Source organism: Raphanus sativus, chromosome 2 (genome assembly GCF_000801105.2).
Source record: "Raphanus sativus cultivar WK10039 chromosome 2, ASM80110v3, whole genome shotgun sequence".
In the NCBI taxonomy this organism is placed as follows: Eukaryota; Viridiplantae; Streptophyta; class Magnoliopsida; order Brassicales; family Brassicaceae; genus Raphanus; species Raphanus sativus.
Genome location: NC_079512.1, coordinates 11,171,274 through 11,193,526, shown reverse-complemented (window position 1 = coordinate 11,193,526; position 22,253 = coordinate 11,171,274). Strand labels below are relative to the sequence as shown.

Sequence of the window (22,253 nt, the reverse complement as noted above, 5' to 3'; positions counted from 1 at the left end):
TGTAGCCCATTAATCATTTTGTTATTGGTTTGAGCCGGATATACGTTTATTTTCCCGGATATCAAACAATGTAATCAGACTTTATATAGAAAGGGATTTCGTTTATTTATTTAACAACTGGTGTTGCAACTTATGTTTCAGCTCTCACGCTCAATACTTAGAAAGAGAATAATATTAAACAGATAGTAGTTCATTTGTATCAACAAACAAAATTCATTATCCACCTTCTTTCCGTACATCTTCATCACCATCAATATCCCTTTCTTACTAAGTAAAACATCTTAAGCGATTGGAGTTTTGCATGTCGTACGATTGTGGCTACAACCTTTGCAACGACTACATATTGTGCGTCTTCTTGGTGTCTTCATCTATAGGAAAGATAATCAAAATGTTTTAGTTTTCCGGATTGGTTTAACAAACATAAATTAATATTACTCTAAGTGACTATAATAAAATATGAAATTTACTTACACGAACTTCTCCTCGAGACAGAAACCGTTTCTTTCGTGGACGACCAGGTGGTCGCCTAGTGCACGGTGGAAACATATCCAAATGGGAAAGTTGAGTAGTTAGTTCTATGATATTATCAGTATCGGTAACCGGAGCAACGCTACCCGAGTATGCAGAAACGATTGCATTCTTAGTGTACTCAAATGCCACCAATGAATCAACCTTAATTTTAGCCATGATTGCAGCTGCTATTGCATGTTGACAGGGAATTTCCAAGGCCTGAAACTCAAAACAACTACAAAATCTCTTGGAAATGTCAACATGAAAAGAAAACCCCTCCTTGTTACGTACTTCATACTCCAAATGTTTAATTTTCTTCACTTTGTAACCTGCCGAGGACTCAAAATTAATAGCAAGAAGCTCCATCACTTTCGGTGTGAAGTTATCTAAACTTGTTGATATTGCCGCGCCTCTAACAGAAAACCATGACGTGAGCTTTCCTCTAATATAGTTAACAAGGGCTAATATAGGGTATTCTCTAGCCTCACGGAGTACTGCATTCCATGATTTGGCAACATTGCTGGTCATAATGTTGTAACGGCGCCCAGGGAAATGGGAACGTGCTCAATGCTCAAACCCAATTCCAATAAGATAATCTGCACAAGATGCATTAACATGTTTTATCTCATTGAAAATATTGTAGAAGTCAGACAACCTATATGATCTTCCAGCTTTGGCAACCAAATATCCCAGATTCTTATTTTTGTAATAAGTCCTGATATTCCTTTTCAGATGCAGGATGCAAGCACAGTGCCTAACTTCTGGATACACCTGAAAAATAACCGCACAACTAGTTAAAATCCAGAAACAATCTTTGTTATCCGACATTTATATTAATAACCGGATAAACTGGCAATCTATAGATGAATATATATGCGATTGTTACCTTAGCCAAACCGCAGTGTATTGATGAATGCCTATCAGAGACAAACACTATGTCGCTTGTATTTGGGATGAATGCTTGAAGTTTTTTGAAGAACCATTTCCACGATTTATCATTCTCTCCATCCGCAATGGCAACACCTAGAGGGAAAACTTGGTAATTTCTGTCTTGGGCTGAGGCAGTCAAAAGGCACCCCGCATACTTTCTTCTTAGATGTGTTCCGTCTACAACTACAACCTTTCGCATGTACTTGAATCCCTCTATAGAAGCTCCCATAGCTAGAAACATATATTTAAATCTGTTTCCTATCTTGTCGTTGTATTCGGTCTCAATCTCAGCTAGAGTACCAGGGTTTGCTTCAGTTAGTTTGCGGAGGTAATCCGGAAGAAGATTATAAGAACAATGTGAGTTTCCTTTGGCATATTCCAAGGCTCTCTTGAGCGCCAAGCCTTCCAATAAGATATACGAACATCGTGGTCGCCTTGCATCACTTGACGAATCTCTCCAGGCCTTGGACCACCGCCAGTACCGTTGAAACGAGCTTTCATCATCTCCCCAACAATATGGTGTGTAGCTAGGCTTTGGTAACCGGAGCGATCGTGAACAGAACAAGTGTGTTCGGAATCAAGTTTTCTTATCTCGTAAGTGTCTGAGTCTTTCAACTTTGTAGCATACACCCTCCAATGACAGCTAGGACTAAAGCAACGTAAAACCATTCCGTTCGGTGCAGACCTTATGTTGCGGAAGCGGAACTTCTTGGAAATAACATATAATGCCATATGCATTTTAAATTCATTACGGTTTGTAAATGCCATTCCAATGAAGAGTTCGTTGTGTTGGTTTGTTGTATCTCCTACATTACATTGTCGAGTTGAGTTAATAAGGATGAAATCAAGCAACACTGAAATGTATATTATATGATATTTTACATTGATAATATTAGAAAACATATCCGATAACATTTCACATCAACAAAAAGTATTAAACATACTATTTGAGTTTACACATTACCATAGATCTATATTTAAACCCCTTTTACAAAACAACAAAAGCATACCGATCACCAAAATAAGATTACTTAAGTCCAAACAACCGATTGACTCCTTCGAATAACTATTAAAGCTTAGAAGCATAGCATATGTAACCTAAAACCCACCAAAGTCCATGGATTCATCAGAAGAAGTGTCATCTAGATTGATCACGAGATTGTCACACGCAAACGCAGTGTTTGTAATAATCCCAACCGTTGACAAATTATTAGGAGCGGATATGAGCTCAACACTTCCAGAAATCTGAGGCATTTTATCGGCTATGGAGATCAAAACGTCATCGGCAATGGTACCTATAACATAAACAATAAAACATGAATATAATACTATTAATTATTTTAATTTATTGTTATAACAATGACTCGGACCTTGAGAGAGTACGGGATTTTCATACACGGGCGAACGATCCCCCGAAGCAACCACAGAAATTTCAATGTCATTGTTGACTTCATCAAGAATAGGAGTTGTGTCTGTGGAAAAAGCTGCATCGTTAACGCATGTGTTGGCAGTTGATTGTAGCTGGGAAAAAGTTTGAGACATTGTGATATCGAGATCAAGGTTCATTTCATCAGCCTTTTCTTCCGCCTTAACATCATTATCATCTTCAGCTCTTATGTCCCCTTCCCAAAATTCAATACCATCATTGATCACAGGAGACATTTGCGGAACTGGGACGTAATTTTCTTCGTTTGTTAATTCGAAAGGCAATCCCACATAGTAGTCTTCCGGTGAATCTATTCCAAAGCAAAAAACATCTTGCCATTATTATCCGGTAATTATTATATAATCCAGCTAACCAAAATATATAGCCAAACTTACTGTTGCATATGTTGGGTTGAGGAAATTGTTCATATTCGAACGCCACACCTCCTACACATGTAAGTTAAAATATAATCAAACTTTGTTCGCAAATTTTATTTCTAAGTAAGTGATTGGTGTATAATTTTAATAATATACATTACGTAAACCACCTACTTGAGTATTCTAGTTTTATATAGAAATGAAACTAAGGAAACGAATTAACCGTTTGTCTGGTCAAGAATGTTGACTTCATTAGATGACAAACCAGCTTCTAGATCTGCTAATACACAAATATCATAAGTATGTTAGTTAAAGTCTCTTTTATTTAAGTGATTGTTGAAAATAAATATATTAGTTTACTCTTACGTGGGTTGAAAACAGATATGGAGAGTTTGTTGGATCTCAAGGCTTCTATTCCATCACCATCTGAGTCAGAATCGTCGTGTATCATTATTATTTCTTTGTCGTGGACAAGTTCGTAAGTGCGTTGATTTTCTAAACCAAGTTTAGCTCTTTCCATTTCAAGATGAACCCTGTGAATAATCATCATTTCTTGATCGTTGAAATACGCTTCTAGCACACCTTGGCTTACGGTGACTGTCTCTCCCAAAAAACCTATAAAAATTGGAACAAAATTAATATTTATTAATCCCGTTTGTAACACCCCCAAACCGTTTTTAGACATCGGTCAGCCAGTCAGGTAATAAATAAAACATGCCCAAAAGACCTTCCTCTGCCCGGTCCAAAAATGTTACAACGGGTTAAGAATAGACTTTCCAAGTCACAAAATAAGATTAAGTAACCCAGATTATCCATTCAAAACTCGTTTCCTCTAATCTTCGGTCTTAGGCTTTGCAACCCGTTCCTAGTCATAGAGTTGTGTTAGGTCGGACTAACCTAATATCAGATTCAACACGTATCGAATATAAAACATACTTTATATCATATATATATTATATTGAGTTCACAAGCCCAAAATATTATACATATGGTCCATGGACGCAGCCGAAAGTAAAACATACATTCATATATCTTGAAACGAGTCTTTAGTAAAAGATGTCCAATCTACACCAGCTCCTACAGTTCCGCGAGCGCTTTGGTCTTTACTACTGGTTACCTGCAAGAATGGTGAGGAATGAGCGAACTAATTTCACTCAGTGAGCCAGGGTTCCCAATCTAACATATACAACTACCCGTTATCCCAAACCCAACCCCAAACACAAGCAAGACGGGTAGTTCGACAATTAATAAACAAAGCATTAAAGCAGTAACAATAAATCAAAATGCATATATATAATCCTAGGGCCCAACAGAATCATTCTTCCTCCATACAAAGGACACCGGAAATCCCTTCACTATTACACCATAAAGGCGTAGGCGCTCGGGAATCTACCCGGTCACGGTCCTCAATCGGAATCGCCGTGCCCCGATCCTCTATCGGACTCGCCGGGGGCTGTCACATCTATGTGTGACATTCGGTCTTGGTGATCAAGCCAAGTTAAACCGAGTCCACCCCTTTCCGGACTACGACCGGCTTAGTGGTATCATTTGAGGAAGCAATGATCTGCAACTACTAGAACCACTACAAGGTTCTAACACAACAGTACCAACACGAGGTACGTAAATACCAACAATATACAATAAACACACAATTACAATAACCCGAATGCTTAGCCTAGTCTTGCTATCCACTTAGCACAGACATCGTCTCAAGCCCCGAAACCACAAACTGACACCTAGACCGGTCCGGCTTTCATAACTCAGGAATCGTCTCCGATATCAGGAACCTATATTAAAAATTGTTAACAAACAATTAACCGTGACTCACAGTGATTAACCGATGTGGCTTGACTCTTAGATTCCAGAAGCTAACCAAACCCTTTTTATCTGCTCCAAATATTCGTCTTAGTTCCGTATCAATAATCCCGCGATCTTGCTCTTCTCTTAATTTTCTAAAACTATTTTCTTATTTTTCTATCTCTTCTTTTCTCTTTTCTTTCTTTTCTCTTGTTTCTTTTCTTCTCTCTTTCTCTCTTGGTCACGTTCCAAAATGATGGGGAAATGGTGGAAGTTCAGCCTCTTTTTATAGGCAACCATGAGGTATAAAATGGTGACATTTGTCACACTCTCCATCTGATCACACTATAAAAACGTGACTAAGCTTGGGTGCTGTATTTTCCTCATGCCACGTCCAATTGACTAATCTTCAAAACATCACTTGCTTCTTCCATACCAAGCCACGTACACTTAATTAAAAAGAGTCATCACTTACTCCTTTCTTACTTGTTTCTTTGACCGCGTGTTCATAATAATTAAATAAGGACAAGACTTAGGTTCACCCCCTGTAGTGAACCTTTATATTCACCACACCATTTATGACCAATGAAAATGACATGTAGATAATCAAATAAAATATATTAAATTTATTTTAAAATAGTTAAAAGATAATAATGACAATTCTAAACCACAAATCTTAATTTTTAAACCCTAAACATTAATTTCTAAATCCAATCCCTATACTCTAAATCAAAATTCTATACCATAAACCCAAATCCTAGAACCTGATCCCAAACCCAAATTCTATATCCTAAATCCAAACTCAAATTCTAAACCCTAAACCCAAACCATAAATCTTAAATCTAAACCTAAACCCTAAATCCAAATCGTAGACCCTAAACCCAAACCTTATACCCTAAACCCAAATTATATACCCTAAACCCAAATCGTAAACCCTAAACTCGAACCGTATATCCTAAACCCAAATCCTAGACCTTAAATCCAAACCCTAAACCCTAAAATTTAAATTTAAATTTAGGGTTTACGGTTTGGGTTTAAGATCTAGGATTTTCATTTAGGGTATACGGTTTGGGTTTAGGGTCTAGGATTTGGGTTTAAGGTTTTTAGAATTTGGATTTAGGGTATTAGATTTAGATTTAAGATTTATGGTTTGGGTTTAGAGTCTAAGATTTGGGTTTAGGGTATATGATTTTGGTTTAGGATATAGAGTTTGTATTTAGAAATTAATATTTAGAGTTTAAAATTTAAGATTTGTGGTTTAGAATTGGCATTATTCTTTTTTAACTATTTTAAAATAAATTTATAATGTTTTATTTAATTATCTACATGTCATTTTCATTGGTCATAAATGGTGTGGTGAATTTAAAGGTTCACCATAGGGGGTGAACCTAAGTCTTGTCCATTAAATAACCTGTCATCTCATTTTGGCACGTGTGAATGACAAGGCAAAGCTGTACGTGATTAACTCTTCATTCCTTTCTTTACCACGTTAACATGCATTTCTGCATGAGAATTAGGTTGATCATCACCCCTTCTCTTCTGGCCACGTTATTTGCCTCCAAACCACAAGAAATATTTATATTTCTTTCTTTTAAAACATCTTTGTTGATCAAACCTCAACCTCATTGGTCACTTGCTCCTTAAATATGTTGCTTAATTATCCAATTAAGCTATTGACTTATGTTTAATGATTCTGCACAATATCATTAAACTGTAGTCAATTTTCCGACGACTCCACTTTTCGTCGCTACGATTGAGGTTCCATATTTCATTGTCAAAATAATTTATTTCGAGAATAAATTATGAATACGTAATAAATTCTCCAAAAATAAACTATTCGAATTATTTATTTCAAAATAATTCTTCTTCAGAAATATGGGGTATTACATCCTCCTCCCCTTATAAGAATTCGTCCTCGAATTCTATAAGGTTTCGATGGTTCCCCTTCTTCCATCACTACATCTTCATGAAAGAACTCTGGATGCGATGATCTAAATCTTGACTCCTCTTCCCAAGTAACAACTACACGGTTCCGCTTTCCCTAGAAAACTTGGACTTGAGGAATCTCCCGGTTCTTTAACTTTCGTATCCGCCGTTCACCTATTCGGATCGGTCCCTCTGGATATGTGAGGTTTGTTTGCAGGTTTTCGATCTGCTCCGTCTCAATAGCATTAGGATCATAGATATGCTTTCGCAGCATTGATACGTGAAACCCCGGATGTATCTGCATCTCTTCAGGTAGGTTTAGACGATAAGCTACTTCTCCGATTCGTTCTGTAATCTGGTAAGGCCCGATGAATCTTACCGCTAGTTTCCCGACCTTCCCAAATCGATCCTTTCCTTTCTGAGGTGATACTTTCAGATAAACCCAATCACCAATACTGAACACCACTTCTCGTCTTGACTGATCGGCATATTTCTTTTGTCTATCCTGCGCTTTCTTCATATTAGCTTGAATGATCTCTAGCTTTTTCATCGTCTCTTCTACGACTGCAGGTCCGAACTCTCTTCTCTCTCCAACTTCGGTCCAGCATAAAGGCGTTTTACATGGCCGACCATAAAGCGCTTCATATGGTGCCATACCTATGCTAGAATGATAGCTGTTGTTGTAGGAGAATTCGATTAATGGTAAATGTTTCTCCCAGCTTCCCGCCCAATCTAATATACACATTCGCATCATGTCGTCTATGGTGTGAATGGTCCTCTCGGTTTGGCCTTCTGTCTCAGGATGATACGCGGTGCTAATGAACAACTGGGTCCCCAAATGCTCTTGTAACGCCTTCCAAAAATTTGAGGTAAATCTAGAATCTCGATCAGAGACTATATATGTTGGCACACCATGCAACTTCACAATATGGTCCACATACATCTCTTCCAATACTTCTACTTTATCAGTCTCTTTCATAGGTAACAAGTACGCCACTTTCGTCAATCTGTCGACAATCACCCATATTGCATTATTCGATCTTCCTCGAGCCGTGGTAATCCAGTAATGAAATCCATAGATATGGAATCCCATTTCCACTGAGGTATTGGTAAGCTTTGTAACAACCCTCCTGGAATTTGATGCTCAATCTTGACTTGTTGACAGGTCTGACACTGAGCCACCCATCGCGCCACTGATTTCTTCATTTCTGGCCAATGATAATATCTTCGGATATCTCGGTACATCTTCGTACTCCCATGGTGGATACTAAGTAACGAGTGATGTGCCCACTTCAAAATCTCATCTCGTAACCCTTCTCCCTGAGGTATTGAGATCCTGCCATTAAGTAAAAGTGTACCATCAGCCGCCAAATGATAACCACTTTGGTTTTGACCTTCTTGATTCTTGACTTCCTCGATGATTCTTTTTAACTTTTCATCGCGTTGTTGCTCCTGCTTGATCTATGCGAGCAAACTCGCCTGGTTTATTGCACGAGTACCCAAAGGCTCACTTGGCTCTCCTACGGCCCATAATGTCATCAGCTTGAGTTCACTTGATAATGCTTCCACTTCTTGTCCAACATCGGACGCCAACTTCCTACGACTTAGTGTATCTGCGACTACATTAGCTTTGCCGGGGTGATATTGAATCTTCAGGTCGTAGTCTGCTACAAACTCCATCCATCGCCTTTGTCGGAGGTTCAGATCAGGTTGTGTGAACAAGTACTTGAGACTTTTATGATCCGTGAATACTTCCACGACTTCACCATACAAGTAGGACCTCCAAATTCTTAATGCAAACACCACTACCGCCATTTCCAAGTCATGGGTTGGGTAGTTCTCTTCGTGTTTCCTGAGTTGCCTTGATGCATAAGCAATGACTTTGCCTTCCTGCATCAGCACACAACCCAATCCAACCCTAGAGGCATCTGCGTACACAGTATAAGGTTTGCCTTGTTCAGGTAATGCCAATACCGGTGCTGTGGTCAAAGATTTCTTCAACCCTTGAAATGCTTCGTCCGTTTCATTTCCCCAGATAATTGGAACTCCTTTTCCAGTCAACTTTGTCATATGCTTCGCGATCGATGAAAAGTCCTTGACGAACTTTCGATAATACCCGGCCAACCCAAGGAAACTTCTTATCTCTGTTACCGTAGTTGGCCTTGGCCATTCTTCAATGGATCTCACCTTTTCTGAGATCTCCCTCTTCCAAAAAGAACACTTGCTGAACTTTGCATATAGCTTTTGCTCTCTCAACCGTTCCAATACTAGTTTCAGATGTGCTTCGTGTTCCTCCTCCGTCTTGGAGTATATTAAAATGTCATCGATGAAAATTATCACGAACTTATCGAGATAATCATGGAAAACTTCATTCATCAATCTCATGAAAGCCGCCGGGGCATTAGTAAGGCCAAAAGGCATTACCACGAACTCGTATTGTCCATAACGAGTTCTAAATGCAGTCTTCATGACATCACCTTCTGTGATTGGAATCTGATGATAGCCCGACGCCAAGTTGATCTTTGAAAACCAACTTGCGCCCCTAAACTGATCCAACAACTCGTCTATCCTCGGAAGAGGATACTTGTCTTTGATCGTGATATTGTTGATTCCCCGCTAATCAATACAAAGCCTCATACTTCCATCCTTCTTCTTGACAAACAAGACCGGAGCTCCCCACGGTGATGAGCTAGATCTTATGAAACCTTTCTCCATTAAGTCTTCAAGTTGTTTCTTCAATTCTGCTAACTCCGCAGGGGCCATGCGGTAAGGAGTCTTTGCTATCGGCTTAGCTCCAGGTTCCAAGTTAATTGTAATAGGGTTACTCCGAGGTGGAGGTAACTCTTTTAAAGCAGCAAACACATCCTCGAACTCTTGTACTACCGCAATATCCTTGATTTCAACTCCGCTGCTAGTGGGTCCTTCACTAGCAGTTACTGTTACCAGATACGCATCTCCATCTTTAAGCAAATCTTCCACTCTCAAAGCAGTTACTAAAGACACGGTCTTGCTTGGACTGATCCCGTAGAACACCAATTGCCTCTGTCCTTTCTGCTTGAACAAAATATGACCCTTTGCACAATCCAACTGCGCCTGATAGCCTGATAACCAATCCATACCCAGGATAACCTCATATCCTTTTAACGGCATCACCAACAAATCTGGCGAGAATACTTTCTCACAAATTACTAACGGAACATTTCTGATGCATTCTCTAGCTTGTAGGGTTTGGTCTCCGGGAGTCAATACAGCCACATCAGGGGTCACAAAACTATGTGTAGCCCCTGAATCGAACAATACATGTGTGGGACGACCCGCAACATGTAAAGTTCCTGCCACAACATCATTATATATATCAACAACACATAACATATATATAAATAAATAAATAAAAATTATGCAATGGTAATGAACCAATCCATCACAAGCAATCACACAACACAAAACAAAATAAGCAAGATTAAAGAACCCAAATACCTGTGATGGGACCCTTGGATGGGTCTGGAGGCTTAGGATCATCTAATTATAAAGCGTAAACTCTACCTCCTATTGCTTGCCTTTTTGGCGCTGGTGCGATTGCAGGTGGTGCTGGGGGAGGATGAACAGTGATTGGCGTAGCTGGGATAGGACGGTTGACACTGCACTGGGTAGAGATGTGTCCTTTCTTTCCACACGTATAACATGTTGGATTGTAGGAGTTTAACTGAAACGATCCATGTTTCTTCCCGAAGCATTCACTTGACTTATGGCCCACCTTGCCACAGTTAAAACATTTTCCGGTAAACATAGATCGTCGACTTGGACCTCCCGATCCTCTTTCCCTTTCTTTACCCTTGAATGGTCCTTGATTCCCACCATGTTTTCCTTCTTGATGCTGCTTTGATTTCTTACTTGCTGCCTTCTCAGCTTCTAAACCGATATCCACATTCACAGCTTTTTCTACTAACTCAGTGAGATTCTCGTAGTTTCCGACAGCTAATCTATTTTACAACTCTGGTTTTAAACCAAACAGAAAGTTGGATATCATCATCTCTTCATCATCTTGTCCTCGTAATACGTATCGTCGCAGTCGCATGAACTCGGATTTGTATTCTCTGACTGTCTTGTCTCCTTGTACTAGGTTAGCAAACTGGCGCTGAAGTCTTCGCTTGGACTCAGGGGTGAAGTACTTGCGTTCAAATTCCCTTTTGAATGCCGCCCAAGTCGTGAAAAGATGTCCCACTTGGCGATCCCTACTCTCCCACCATTTTGCCGCGTCCTTATCTAAGTAATACACTGCCATCTTCTTCTTAGAGTTCTCGGAACATGTCAGGGTCTCAAAGTTTTTCTCCATGGTTCGAAGCCACTGATCTGCTTCAAAAGGATCTGGCCCTCCTTCAAAATGTGGTGTCTTCATATTCTTCATGGCAGTTATCAATGGTAACATCGGGGTAGCCACTGTAGGTTGTGGTGGTATGATTGGTTGAGGCTGAACTTGAGGTTGTTGCAGTGATCTTGCTATCACGTCATGAAGCATCTTCAGAGTGTGCTCCATTCCTACTTCTTGTTGTGGCTGGTTATGATATCTCGGTTCAATCGGGTTCTCTCTCCTTATTGGTCTTGGTCCTCGAACACTTGATTCACTATCATCTGTTTCTGGTCTTTCCCTTGCGGTACGATTTGGTGGAAGTTGCTCCTCTTGTGGCCTCGATTGGTCGTGCCCAAACAGATTTTCGTTTTCCACCATGTTATCCTCGCTAAAGTCCTGGTTAGGGTGTGCTAGTGTTTGCACCCTTCCCTCGGATTCATATCCCAGTCCTCTCCGTCTTGAAACTCTGCCTATACCCAACATCCAATCCTGTCCCCCTTCACTCATTCCCCTCCTTGCCATCTGCAATCCACGAACATGGGTTTCCTATTTAGAAAATTTATTAAAGTGGAACTCTGCTGGTTTCCTAACACATCTTTTGCGACACATTTGACTCGATAAAACACGGAAAACACGTGATTGACCGCATGATTTAAACCATGCTCTGATACCACCTCTGTAACACCTCCAAACCGTTTTTAGACATCGGTCAGCCAGTCAGGCAATAAATAAAACATGCCCAAAAGACCTTCCTCTGCCCGGTCCAAAAATGTTACAACGGATTAAGAATAGACTTTCCAAATCACAAAATAAGATTAAGTAACCCTGATTATCCATTCAAAACTCTTTTCCTCTAATCTTCGGTCTTAGGCTTTGCAACCCGTTCCAAGTCATAGAGTTGTGTTAGGTCGGACTAACCTAATATCAGATTCAACACGTCTCGAATATAAAACATACTTTATATCATATATATATTATATTGAGTTCACAAGCCCAAAATATTATACATATGGTCCATGGACGCAGCCGAAAGTAAAACATACATTCATATATCTTGAAACGAGTCTTTAGCAAAAGATGTCCAATCTACACCAGCTCCTACAGTTCCGCGAGCGCTTTGGTCTTTACTACTGGTTACCTGCAAGAATGGTGAGGAATGAGCGAACTAATTTCACTCAGTGAGCCAGGGTTCCCAATCTAACATATACAACTACCCGTTATCCCAAACCCAACTCCAAACACAAGCAAGACGGGTAATTCAACAATTAATAAACAAAACATTGTTGACTTCATCAAGAATAGGAGTTGTGTCTGTGGAAGAAGCTGCATCGTTAACGCATGTGTTGGCAGTTGATTGTAGCTGGGAAAAAGTTTGAGACATTGTGATATCGAGATCAAGGTTCATTTCATCAGCCTTTTCTTCTGCCTTAACATCATTATCATCTTCAGCTCTTATGTCCCCTTCCCAAAATTCAATACCATCATTGATCACAGGAGACATTTGCGGAACTGGGGCATAATTTTCTTCGTTTGTTAATTCGAAAGGCAATCCCACATAGTAGTCTTCCGGTGAATCTATTCCAAAGCAAAAAACATCTTGCCATTATTATCCGGTAATTATTATATAATCCAGCTAACCAAAATATATAGCCAAACTTACTGTTGGATATGTTGGGTTGAGGAAATTGTTCATATTCGAACGCCACACCTCCTACACATGTAAGTTAAAATATAATCAAACTTTGTCCGCAAATTTTATTTCTAAGTAAGTGATTGGTGTATAATTTTAATAATATACATTACGTAAACCACCTACTTGAGTATTCTAGTTTTATATAGAAATGAAACTAAGGAAACGAATTAACCTCTGGTCAAGAATGTTGACTTCATTAGATGACAAACCAGCTTCTAGATCTGCTAATACACAAATATCATAAGTATGTTAGTTAAAGTCTCTTTTATTTAAGTGATTGTTGAAAATAAATATATTAGTTTACTCTTATGTGGGTTGAAAACAGATATGGAGAGTTTGTTGGATCTCAAGGCTTCTATTCCATCACCATCTGAGTCAGAATCGCCGTGTATCATTATTATTTCTTTGTCGTGGACAAGTTCGTAAGTGCGTTGATTTTCTAAATCAAGTTTAGCTCTTTCCATTTCAAGAAGAACCCTGTGAATAATCATCATTTCTTGATCGTTGAAATACGCTTCTAGCACACCTTGGCTTACGGTTACTGTCTCTCCCAAAAAGCCTATGAAAATTGGAACAAAATTAATATTTATTAATCATGTTTGCAACACCCCCAAACCATTTTTAGACATCGGTCAGCCAGTCAGGCAATAAATAAAACATGCCCAAAAGACCTTCCTCTGCCCGGTCCAAAAATGTTACAACGGGTTAAGAATAAACTTTCCAAGTCACAAAATAAGATTAAGTAACCCAGATTATCCATTCAAAACTCGTTTCCTCTAATCTTCGGTCTTAGGCTTTGCAACCCGTTCCTAGTCATAGAGTTGTGTTAGGTCGGACTAACCTAATATCAGATTCAACACGTCTCGAATATAAAACATACTTTATATCATATATATATTATATTGAGTTCACAAGCCCAAAATATTATACATATAGTCCATGGACGCAGCCGAAAGTAAAACATACATTCATATATCTTGAAACGAGTCTTTAGCAAAAGATGTCTAATCTACACCAGCTCCTACAGTTCCACGAGCGCTTTAGTCTTTACTACTGGTTACCTGCAAGAATGGTGAGGAATGAGCGAACTAATTTCACTCAGTGAGCCAGGGTTCCCAATCTAACATATACAACTACCCGTTATCCCAAACCCAATACCAACCACAAGCAAGACGGGTAGTTCAACAATTAATAAACAAAACATTAAAGCAGTAACAATAAATCAAAATGCATATATATAATCCTAGGGCCCAACAGAATCATTCTTCCAACATACAAGGGACACCGGCAATTCCTTCACTATTACACCACAAAGGCGTAGGCGCTCGGAAATCCACCCGGTCACGGTCCTCAATCGGAATCGCCGTGCCCAGGTCCTCTATCGGACTCGCCGGGGGCTGTCACATCTATGTGTGACACTCGGTCTTGGTGATCAAACCAAGTTAAACCGAGCCCACCACTTTCCGGACCACGACCAGCTTAGTGGTATCATTTGAGGAAGCAATGATCTGCAACTACTAGAACCACTACAAGGTTCTAACACAACAGTACCAACACGAGGTACGTAAATACCAACAATATACAATAAACACACAATTACAATAACCTGAGTGCTTAGACTAGTCTTGCTATCCACTTAGCACAGACATCGTCTCAAGCTTCGAGACCACAAACTGACACCTAGACCGGTCCGGCTTTTACAGCTCAGAAACCGTCTCCGATATCAGAAACCTATATTAAAAATTGTTAACAAATAATTAACCGTGACTCAGAGTGATTAACCGATGTGGCTTGACTTTTAGATTCCAGAAACTGACCAAACTTTTTTTATCTGCTCCAAATATTCGTCTTAGTTCCGTATCGATAATCCCGCGATCTTACTTCTCTTAATTTTCTAAAACTATTTTCTTATTTTTCTATCTCTTCTTTTCTCTTTTCTTTCTTTTCTCTTGTTTCTTTTCTTCTCTCTTTCTCTCTTGGTCACGTTCCAAAATGATGGGGAAATGGTGGAAGTTCAGCCTCCTTTTATAGGCAACCATGAGGTATAAAATGGTGACATTTGTCACACTCTCCATCTGATCACACTATAAAAACGTGACTAAGCTTGGGTGTTGTATTTTCCTCATGCCACGTCCAATTGACTAATCTTCAAAACATCACTTGCTTCTTCCATACCAAACCACGTACACTTAATTAAAAAGAGTCATCACTTACTCCTTTCTTGCTTGTTTCTTTGACCACGTGTGCATGATAATTAAATAACCTCTCATCTCATTTTGGCACGTGTGAATGACAAGGCAAAGCTGCACGTGATTCTCTTCATTCCTTTCTTTACCACGTTAACATGCATTTCTGCATGAGAATTAGGTTGATCATCACCCCTTCTCTTCTGGCCACGTTATTTGCCTCCAAACCACAAGAAATATTTATATTTCTTTCTTTTAAAACATCTTTGTTGATCAAACCTCAACCTCATTGGTCACTTGCTCCTTAAATATGTTGCTTATATATCCAATTAAGCTATTGACTTATGTTTAATGATTCTGCACAATATCATTAAACTGTAGTCAATTTTCCGACGACTCCACTTTTCGTCGCTACGATTGAGGTTCCATATTTCATTGTCAAAATAATTTATTTCGAGAATAAATTACGAATATGTAATAAATTCTCCAAAAATAAATTATTCGAATTATTTATTTCAAAATAATTCTTCTTCAAAAATATGGGGTATTACACCGTTAGTGTAAGTAATAAGGCTCGTTTTTTTTTAAATTATAATCTGCTGATTTAGTAAACTATATTCTGTTTTATACGAAACGTATATCCACACATGATTTAAAAGAAACAAAATAGACAACTAATAAATCGAAACTTACCTTCAAATGAGGCATCTCCATTTTCGTCTCCGAATACAAAAGCTGAGGAACCGATGTTAAAGTCAGTTCGACAGTAGAACTGATAACGTGCAACATCTTCAGAACCGAAAGTAACGCAAAGCGTCAACTCCGGGAACCAAGCTCTCACACCGATCATCACTTCTACATCAGGATTTGCAAGGATATTTATTGGGGGAGTTTTGTTGCCGTCCGGAATAAGCATCCATTCCGGAAGCCTATAAGTCATCGTAAGCGGTGTTTCGACAGTCAGGTTGTAGAGGCTTCGAACTATTTGCTCAAGGGAATCAAAGTTCTCAGACGATCGTATGATTGCTGGAAACCCAAGATCATTTGGCTTTCTTTCAAAGGACCACTCTCCATTTTCATGAAGCTTCCAGACTCCGTGAATGACACGAAGAACATGTCTAGAGTTCATCTACAAATCAATTATAAGAATGAAGTTAGCTAACAAATTTGCCAAAAACAAAAAATATATTAATTAGCAACGACATATAATTCATTTATAGATAAAGACAACAAGATCCTACGATTTATAAGGAATAAGAAACGAAGAAGAAGACATATAAATGTGGTCCCACCGACCTTTTTGTGTCACCTTTTGTAGCCCTAATAGATCAAAAGCTATGAGAAAGGTTTATCCGTGATTTGTAGAACGAACCGGATAGAACTGAAAGAACTCTTGCCTCATATGTCACGCCGGATGGATCTATATATAGCAGAATATCTTCTTTAGGAAATTAGATTTCTATAAAAATGTATAAAACTGCAAAGAGTTGATGTCTCATCGCCATTAATGTTTAGCCGGCTACTTCCTATAGTTTTAGATATCATGATGCATGACGTGAGCAGACAAGTCGAGCCTGCAGCTCTCTGCCCCATAAAATTCCTGCATCACTCTGACATATAACGCGCTTCTATTTTTTATTTTGTACACATGCGAAGGATAGAACCGAGATTACACACACATGTCTCAACCATTCACCTAAATATGGATTAATTTACCCACTTACCTAATTACCTCATTCATCGTGTATATTGATCATAATTACTCTTATTATTATTATTATTATTATTATTATTATTATTATTATTATTATTATTATTATTTTTGGATTTCTCTTTTGGTATTTTAGTTTGGGTTTTTTCAAAAAGAATTTAGGTTGGTTTCTTTTTTAATTTTTAAACTCTTACTTATTTGGGAGAAAACAAATTGTCTTCTCTTTTCTTTTACACATGATGGATTGTTCACACAATATAGCTGATAATTTACTCGTTGAAATGACATTATAGCAAAAAGACTGCAAAACAAGCAAGGTAAATTTGCAAGGCAAAGGATAACAGTATTATAACATAAAACTTTCCTTACATTCTTAATATTTCTTTAATTTTTTTTAAATTGCTACTCTTTAGTCTTTATATAGAATAAGAATTATCCATTTCTTAGAAAGAAATAACATTATATGTCTCAATGTCCTCTTGGTTAACACGTAATCAATAGTTGTGAAAATGATACTATATCTGATTATTAATTTATGTTTGTAGTGTTACATACATATTTTTATATTAAAATAAAATATCTCTTATATAAAACTTAGTTGATACTTGGTAGCTTTTTGGTCCACAACATTAGAAAAACTGACACAAATTTACATTCTCAAATCAAACTCAAAGGGAAAACAGTAAATGCAGTGATTTATCTCTTCGTAGATCCTCAGAAGAAAACAAGTACATGTGACTCTCTCTTTCACTTCAAATGATGCTAATTTACCAACTTTGTTTTCTACTGTCTCCAGACAATGAAGAAGCATAGAAACAGATAATTCAACTGATACCAAGCTATATTTTTATGTATGCACAGGGTGCGGGCCAATCACCTAGAATTGATCGAGCCAGATTGATTTCTTAATAAAATCTAATTAAAGTTAGACATTTACTTGACCATTACTCGTGTCTTTATTCATACGATTAAGAATATTTTGTTTCTCAAACAAAATATTTACTTAACATATTTATCTCATATGCTTTGATAAATAAAACTAAGATACAATCGACATTATATATATATATCATATCAAGTCAAGGTCAAACACTAGAAAGTGTTGGTTTGTTTCTGCGTAGGCCAATGTTCACTCATGGTGAGCTCTACGTTGCACTTTCAAGAGTTAAGTCGAGATCTGGATTAAAAATCCTAATAAGTGGTAAAGAAAGGAAGCCGAAGACGAAAACATTGAATGTTGTCTACAAACAAGTTTTTCAGAATATTTCGTAGGCAGCCTACGTAATTGTTATCTACGTAGTTGTTTTCTTTATCGAGAATTGTACTTCATACTTTATATAATTTATGAATAATATTTTCAATTTTATTATATTTTCTTTTAATATGTCTACATAAATTTTACGAAATTTTTTTGCATAAATATCTTTCACCTAAAAGAAAGAATTACAACACATATACAATACCAATCTAATTAGTGATAATATAAAATATGTTATTTCTAAAACTATACACTATTAGTTCCAGATTTGGAAAATAAAATATCTTCTTAAACACACAAATTATTTTGGGACGTTGCAATTATACATACACACAATAACTACTTCTTGATACCGAAATTACTTAACTAAATACTACATAAATCTTATTTAAAATTTTTAAAAGTATGAATAAATAAAATATGTTTAAAATTAGCTACCAAAAATTCACTTTCGGTTTTAAAATATATTATCGTATGTCGAAAACAGAAAATATTATATTATATCAAAATTTGTACCCGCAAATTTACAGGTAACCACCTAGTGTAAATTATATACATACAACATTCTCAATATATATTCACGTGAATTTTTTTTTGGAACGTCTGGATCGATTATTATCGATTAATTATGCTATTACAATGATGAGAATATTACAAAGACGATTATACAGCCGACAATTCTACCATCTTGTGAGAATACACGCCTGACTGCACCTCTCCGAGCCGTCCTATGAGATCCATGTTCGATGGTACGCCATGCACCAAGCTGAAGATCTCCTGTAATCCGTTTCTCCATAATCTGTATAATTTGGTATTTTCTGGGGTTTGAACCCCAGACCTCTGGGTGTAGAAGCATTACATGAACCCTTAGTCAAACCATTGGACTAAGGGGGCTTCCACTATTCACGTGAATTTACACATCAAATAATATTATTCCCAATATTTATTTTATTCATTTTATTTTGAGCATATTTAATGTGAGATTTAATCAATCTTTTTTTATTTTGGCAAACCATATTTTGTATCATGTCATTTTATTTTTGTGAGAATTTTTGTAGAAATGATACGTGAGCAAAATTAAAAAAAAAAATGAGTTGGCAAATAATTATTAAGGGATTGATAGGCCAACTAGGAAAGTCTTTTGAGAGAAAAGTCAAAAAAAAAACTTAATAAAAAACAAATGGATGGGTGAGAAAACCATCCATCCTTTGGGCCAAATCTATTTATATAAAGTATGGTATACTCTCTCCTGGTGAAGCCACCTCAGCATCCATGTCATAAATTCAAAGTCTGATAGCGTGACACGTGTCCCATTAATGAAACGCAGCGTCTCTTTTTAATCTTCCGTCCGGGCTTCGCTTGGGCTCGATGTCACGCTTTGTTCTTCGTTTCTCTTCGATCGGCAGAGACAATAGTAACGGAAGGCGTTGTGGTTTCTGTATCGAGATCTTCAGTTGCGTTGGTCAGACGGCGTATAAATAGGTTTGTATCTGACTACTGCGAATCGCGATCTCCAAATCTCCCTGATATCCATCTCTAAATACTCATCTCTCTCTGTCCGTTGTCGAGGCTAGGCAATTGAAGAAAGCTTGCTTTTTGTAAATATCATCCTTACAAATCCCAATAACTCTTGAAACTTTTTCACAGTGGAATAAATTTGGTTACGTTTATTGTTTTGTTTTTCTTTGTTGACATAAGATGATTTGTGTATTATTTATTAATTTAGAAAGCTTGAATTTAGATGATTTTGATTTAGTTTTTGGTTTAGTTCTTTTTTATTTGTTGATGTAAGATGATTTTGGTTGTATGATGATTTTGACGCTTTAGATGATATTGATTTTGTTTATTGATTTTGTTTTTGTTTGTTACTCCTTTTATTTGTTCAGAACTTCTTTGGAGTCATGTACCACAACAGAGAGGAGCAAGACCAGAATAACTTCTTTGGAGTCATGTACCCTGCGATACTGTTTCTTGGTGCACCAACAACCCGATATTGTCATTAAGCGTACTGTTTCTACCGTGATCTTCGATGTAGATGGTTTGTGTATCTCCTCATTTTCATCTTCCCAATCTACTGTAGTGGTTTGGGATTGTTTGTACTTAGACCTGATTTGATTTATTTAAGAATGGATTTTGGTAGTGGTGAAGTATTCGGTGGCACAGGATCATTCTCCAGAGAAGTTCGGGGTGACGCATCGGTTTGTTGTCGTACTCTTCGGGGACACACCAGAAAGGTTTGTGAGAAGTTTCATCTTATTGAGAGCTCTGCAAAGTATATCTTTTTATTCCTCAAGTATGCTTCTTTAGAGGATTGTTGTTTTTCTGCAGGCTACAGGTATATAATTTCTTTCTTCGATGATTTTCGTTTATGTATCTAAACCACACTGTTTCACCCATATTACTGCTAAGGAGTTTAAAGATAATTTCACTAGAAGAAAGTCATCTATAAAGTTGATGATCCAAAGCAAGCTTGCCAAATTATCAAAAGCGGTGGATGGAGGAGAGGAAGAGGAGAAAAAAGAAGCATTGGTATGAACTTTTGTTGTTTTCTTTTGTCCATGTCTACCGATCTCAGATTTCATAACTGATGTAAGCTTGAAAGAATGTATATTTAACATTTTAGGCCACCCACGGAGATAACCTTTCGTTTGTTTGTCATAACAGAGAGGCGCTAGAGATGATATGCGCTAGGGATGAGTTTTTTTCCTACAAATATATAGGAGGCTTGGGAGCCATCAATTGAAATGACTGCAGTTGGTCTGGCGTCCACAACCTCTCTGCTCCCGAAATCTACCAAAGCAACTAACAATGCACGCATAGCCTTAAGTTGAAAAGAACGTGCTTATAACCAGAGCAGCATCTGATAGAATAATGCTTAATCCAAAAAAAAAAGAATAATGCTTAATCATAGTATTTTAACTATCTTCACCTGTTTTTTTCTAAATTTCGACAATCATATTTGAATGTTTTCTTAACGCCAAACCGAATCATATTTGAATTACATTACCATATTTTCCCAGCAATCATTGATCCTTTCTGTTACCTACTCAACTTAATATTAAAGATACGAACTTATTAGGACATGGACTTCAATTAAATTAGCCTTTTATTTAAATCAAACTTTAAATGTTAACCCAATGCATACTTACACAATTTGTACAAGAGACATAATATAAAACAACTCGACTTGGATCACATTAGAGTAACATAAAAAAATAAGAATTAGAAAAGATTTACACCACAGAACAAAATGAACATGCACCCATTCAAACTATTTCAAGAACCGAATTAGCAAATTTAATCAACCCTACCGAAGACGAGGTGAATCTTTTCACATGAAAAGTTCCACAAAGATAGGATACAATAAATAAATAAATAAATAAAACTAACAATTGACACATAATATACAATCAAACTAAAATATGTAAACGTAAAAGTTTAACGAATACGAAAATTATTTAATAAATAAATCAGTATATATAATTAGCTAGGTATTACAAATATTAATACCTCTTGGCCAAACTAATTAGAGCATCATTAGTGTGGAATTGTTTCTTTAGAGAGCACCTTAGCAATTTATGCATCTGTTATGTCATTAAAATTTAAATACAAAAAATAAAAATTAATCATAGATACATATGACTTAGATCTCTCTTTTTCTTTTATAACATTTTATTATTACTTTTGCATGAGAGATTTAGTAAGAATCGACTGCTATGCTTGCTCTTATATTCTAAGAACTAAACAATAATGTTAATTTGATGAATAATTCAAATATATATATATATATATATATATAGCAATCGCTATTATATATTTGGTAATATTTAGGTAATTAAAAAAACTATTTTCGTAATATCTATCTGAATCAATATGTTTAAATTAGAATCTATAAGAGAAACTAAAAGTCTCAGTAAATTCAAAACCAAAAGAATAAAAGACATAAATAAAGTAGCAAAATAGTCAATATAATCTAACTTTCAATATAGATAGAGTAAACTAAACATTATAAATGTATTTTACCAATTAATTTATGTTTAACAGTTTTTTATTTGCTTACCCGCCCGTAGGGCGGGTTTTACCTAGTTTTT

At 37.0% G+C, this 22,253-nt stretch overlaps 2 protein-coding genes and 1 long non-coding RNA gene across 7 annotated transcripts; 1 reads left to right on the top strand and 2 right to left on the bottom strand.

Moving 5' to 3' along the window:
* Nucleotides 1-281: 281 nt before the first annotated feature.
* On the bottom strand, nt 282-1,038 carry LOC130508526 (uncharacterized). Its single transcript, XM_057004086.1, has 3 exons — nt 802-1,038; nt 472-729; nt 282-368 (listed from the first exon to the last, which is right to left on the bottom strand). Exons 1-3 carry the CDS (start codon nt 1,036-1,038, stop codon nt 282-284), a joined length of 582 nt encoding a protein of 193 aa, XP_056860066.1.
* Nucleotides 1,039-2,304: 1,266 nt separating this feature from the next.
* On the bottom strand, nt 2,305-5,474 carry LOC130498873 (uncharacterized). 3 transcript variants are annotated; one of them, XM_056992582.1, is made up of 7 exons: nt 5,072-5,473; nt 4,266-4,360; nt 3,610-3,858; nt 3,467-3,523; nt 3,262-3,312; nt 2,811-3,176; nt 2,305-2,735 (listed from the first exon to the last, which is right to left on the bottom strand). In XM_056992582.1, exons 3-7 carry the CDS (start codon nt 3,791-3,793, stop codon nt 2,539-2,541), a joined length of 855 nt encoding a protein of 284 aa, XP_056848562.1. In that variant the 5' UTR covers nt 3,794-3,858; nt 4,266-4,360; nt 5,072-5,473; the 3' UTR covers nt 2,305-2,538. The 3 variants fall into 3 exon arrangements, with proteins under 3 accessions (XP_056848562.1, XP_056848566.1, XP_056848564.1); XM_056992586.1 differs by having other exon boundaries at nt 3,467-3,520; XM_056992584.1 differs by lacking the exon at nt 4,266-4,360 and having other exon boundaries at nt 5,072-5,474.
* A 14,015-nt stretch (nt 5,475-19,489) lies between these two features.
* On the top strand, nt 19,490-21,168 carry LOC108833806 (uncharacterized). 3 transcript variants are annotated; one of them, XR_008941035.1, is made up of 5 exons: nt 19,490-19,644; nt 20,049-20,200; nt 20,303-20,396; nt 20,491-20,691; nt 20,827-21,168. It is a non-coding gene; the product is annotated as an uncharacterized LOC108833806 (long non-coding RNA). The 3 variants fall into 3 exon arrangements; XR_008941033.1 differs by having other exon boundaries at nt 20,303-20,691; XR_008941034.1 differs by having other exon boundaries at nt 20,303-20,751.
* Nucleotides 21,169-22,253: the final 1,085 nt, after the last annotated feature.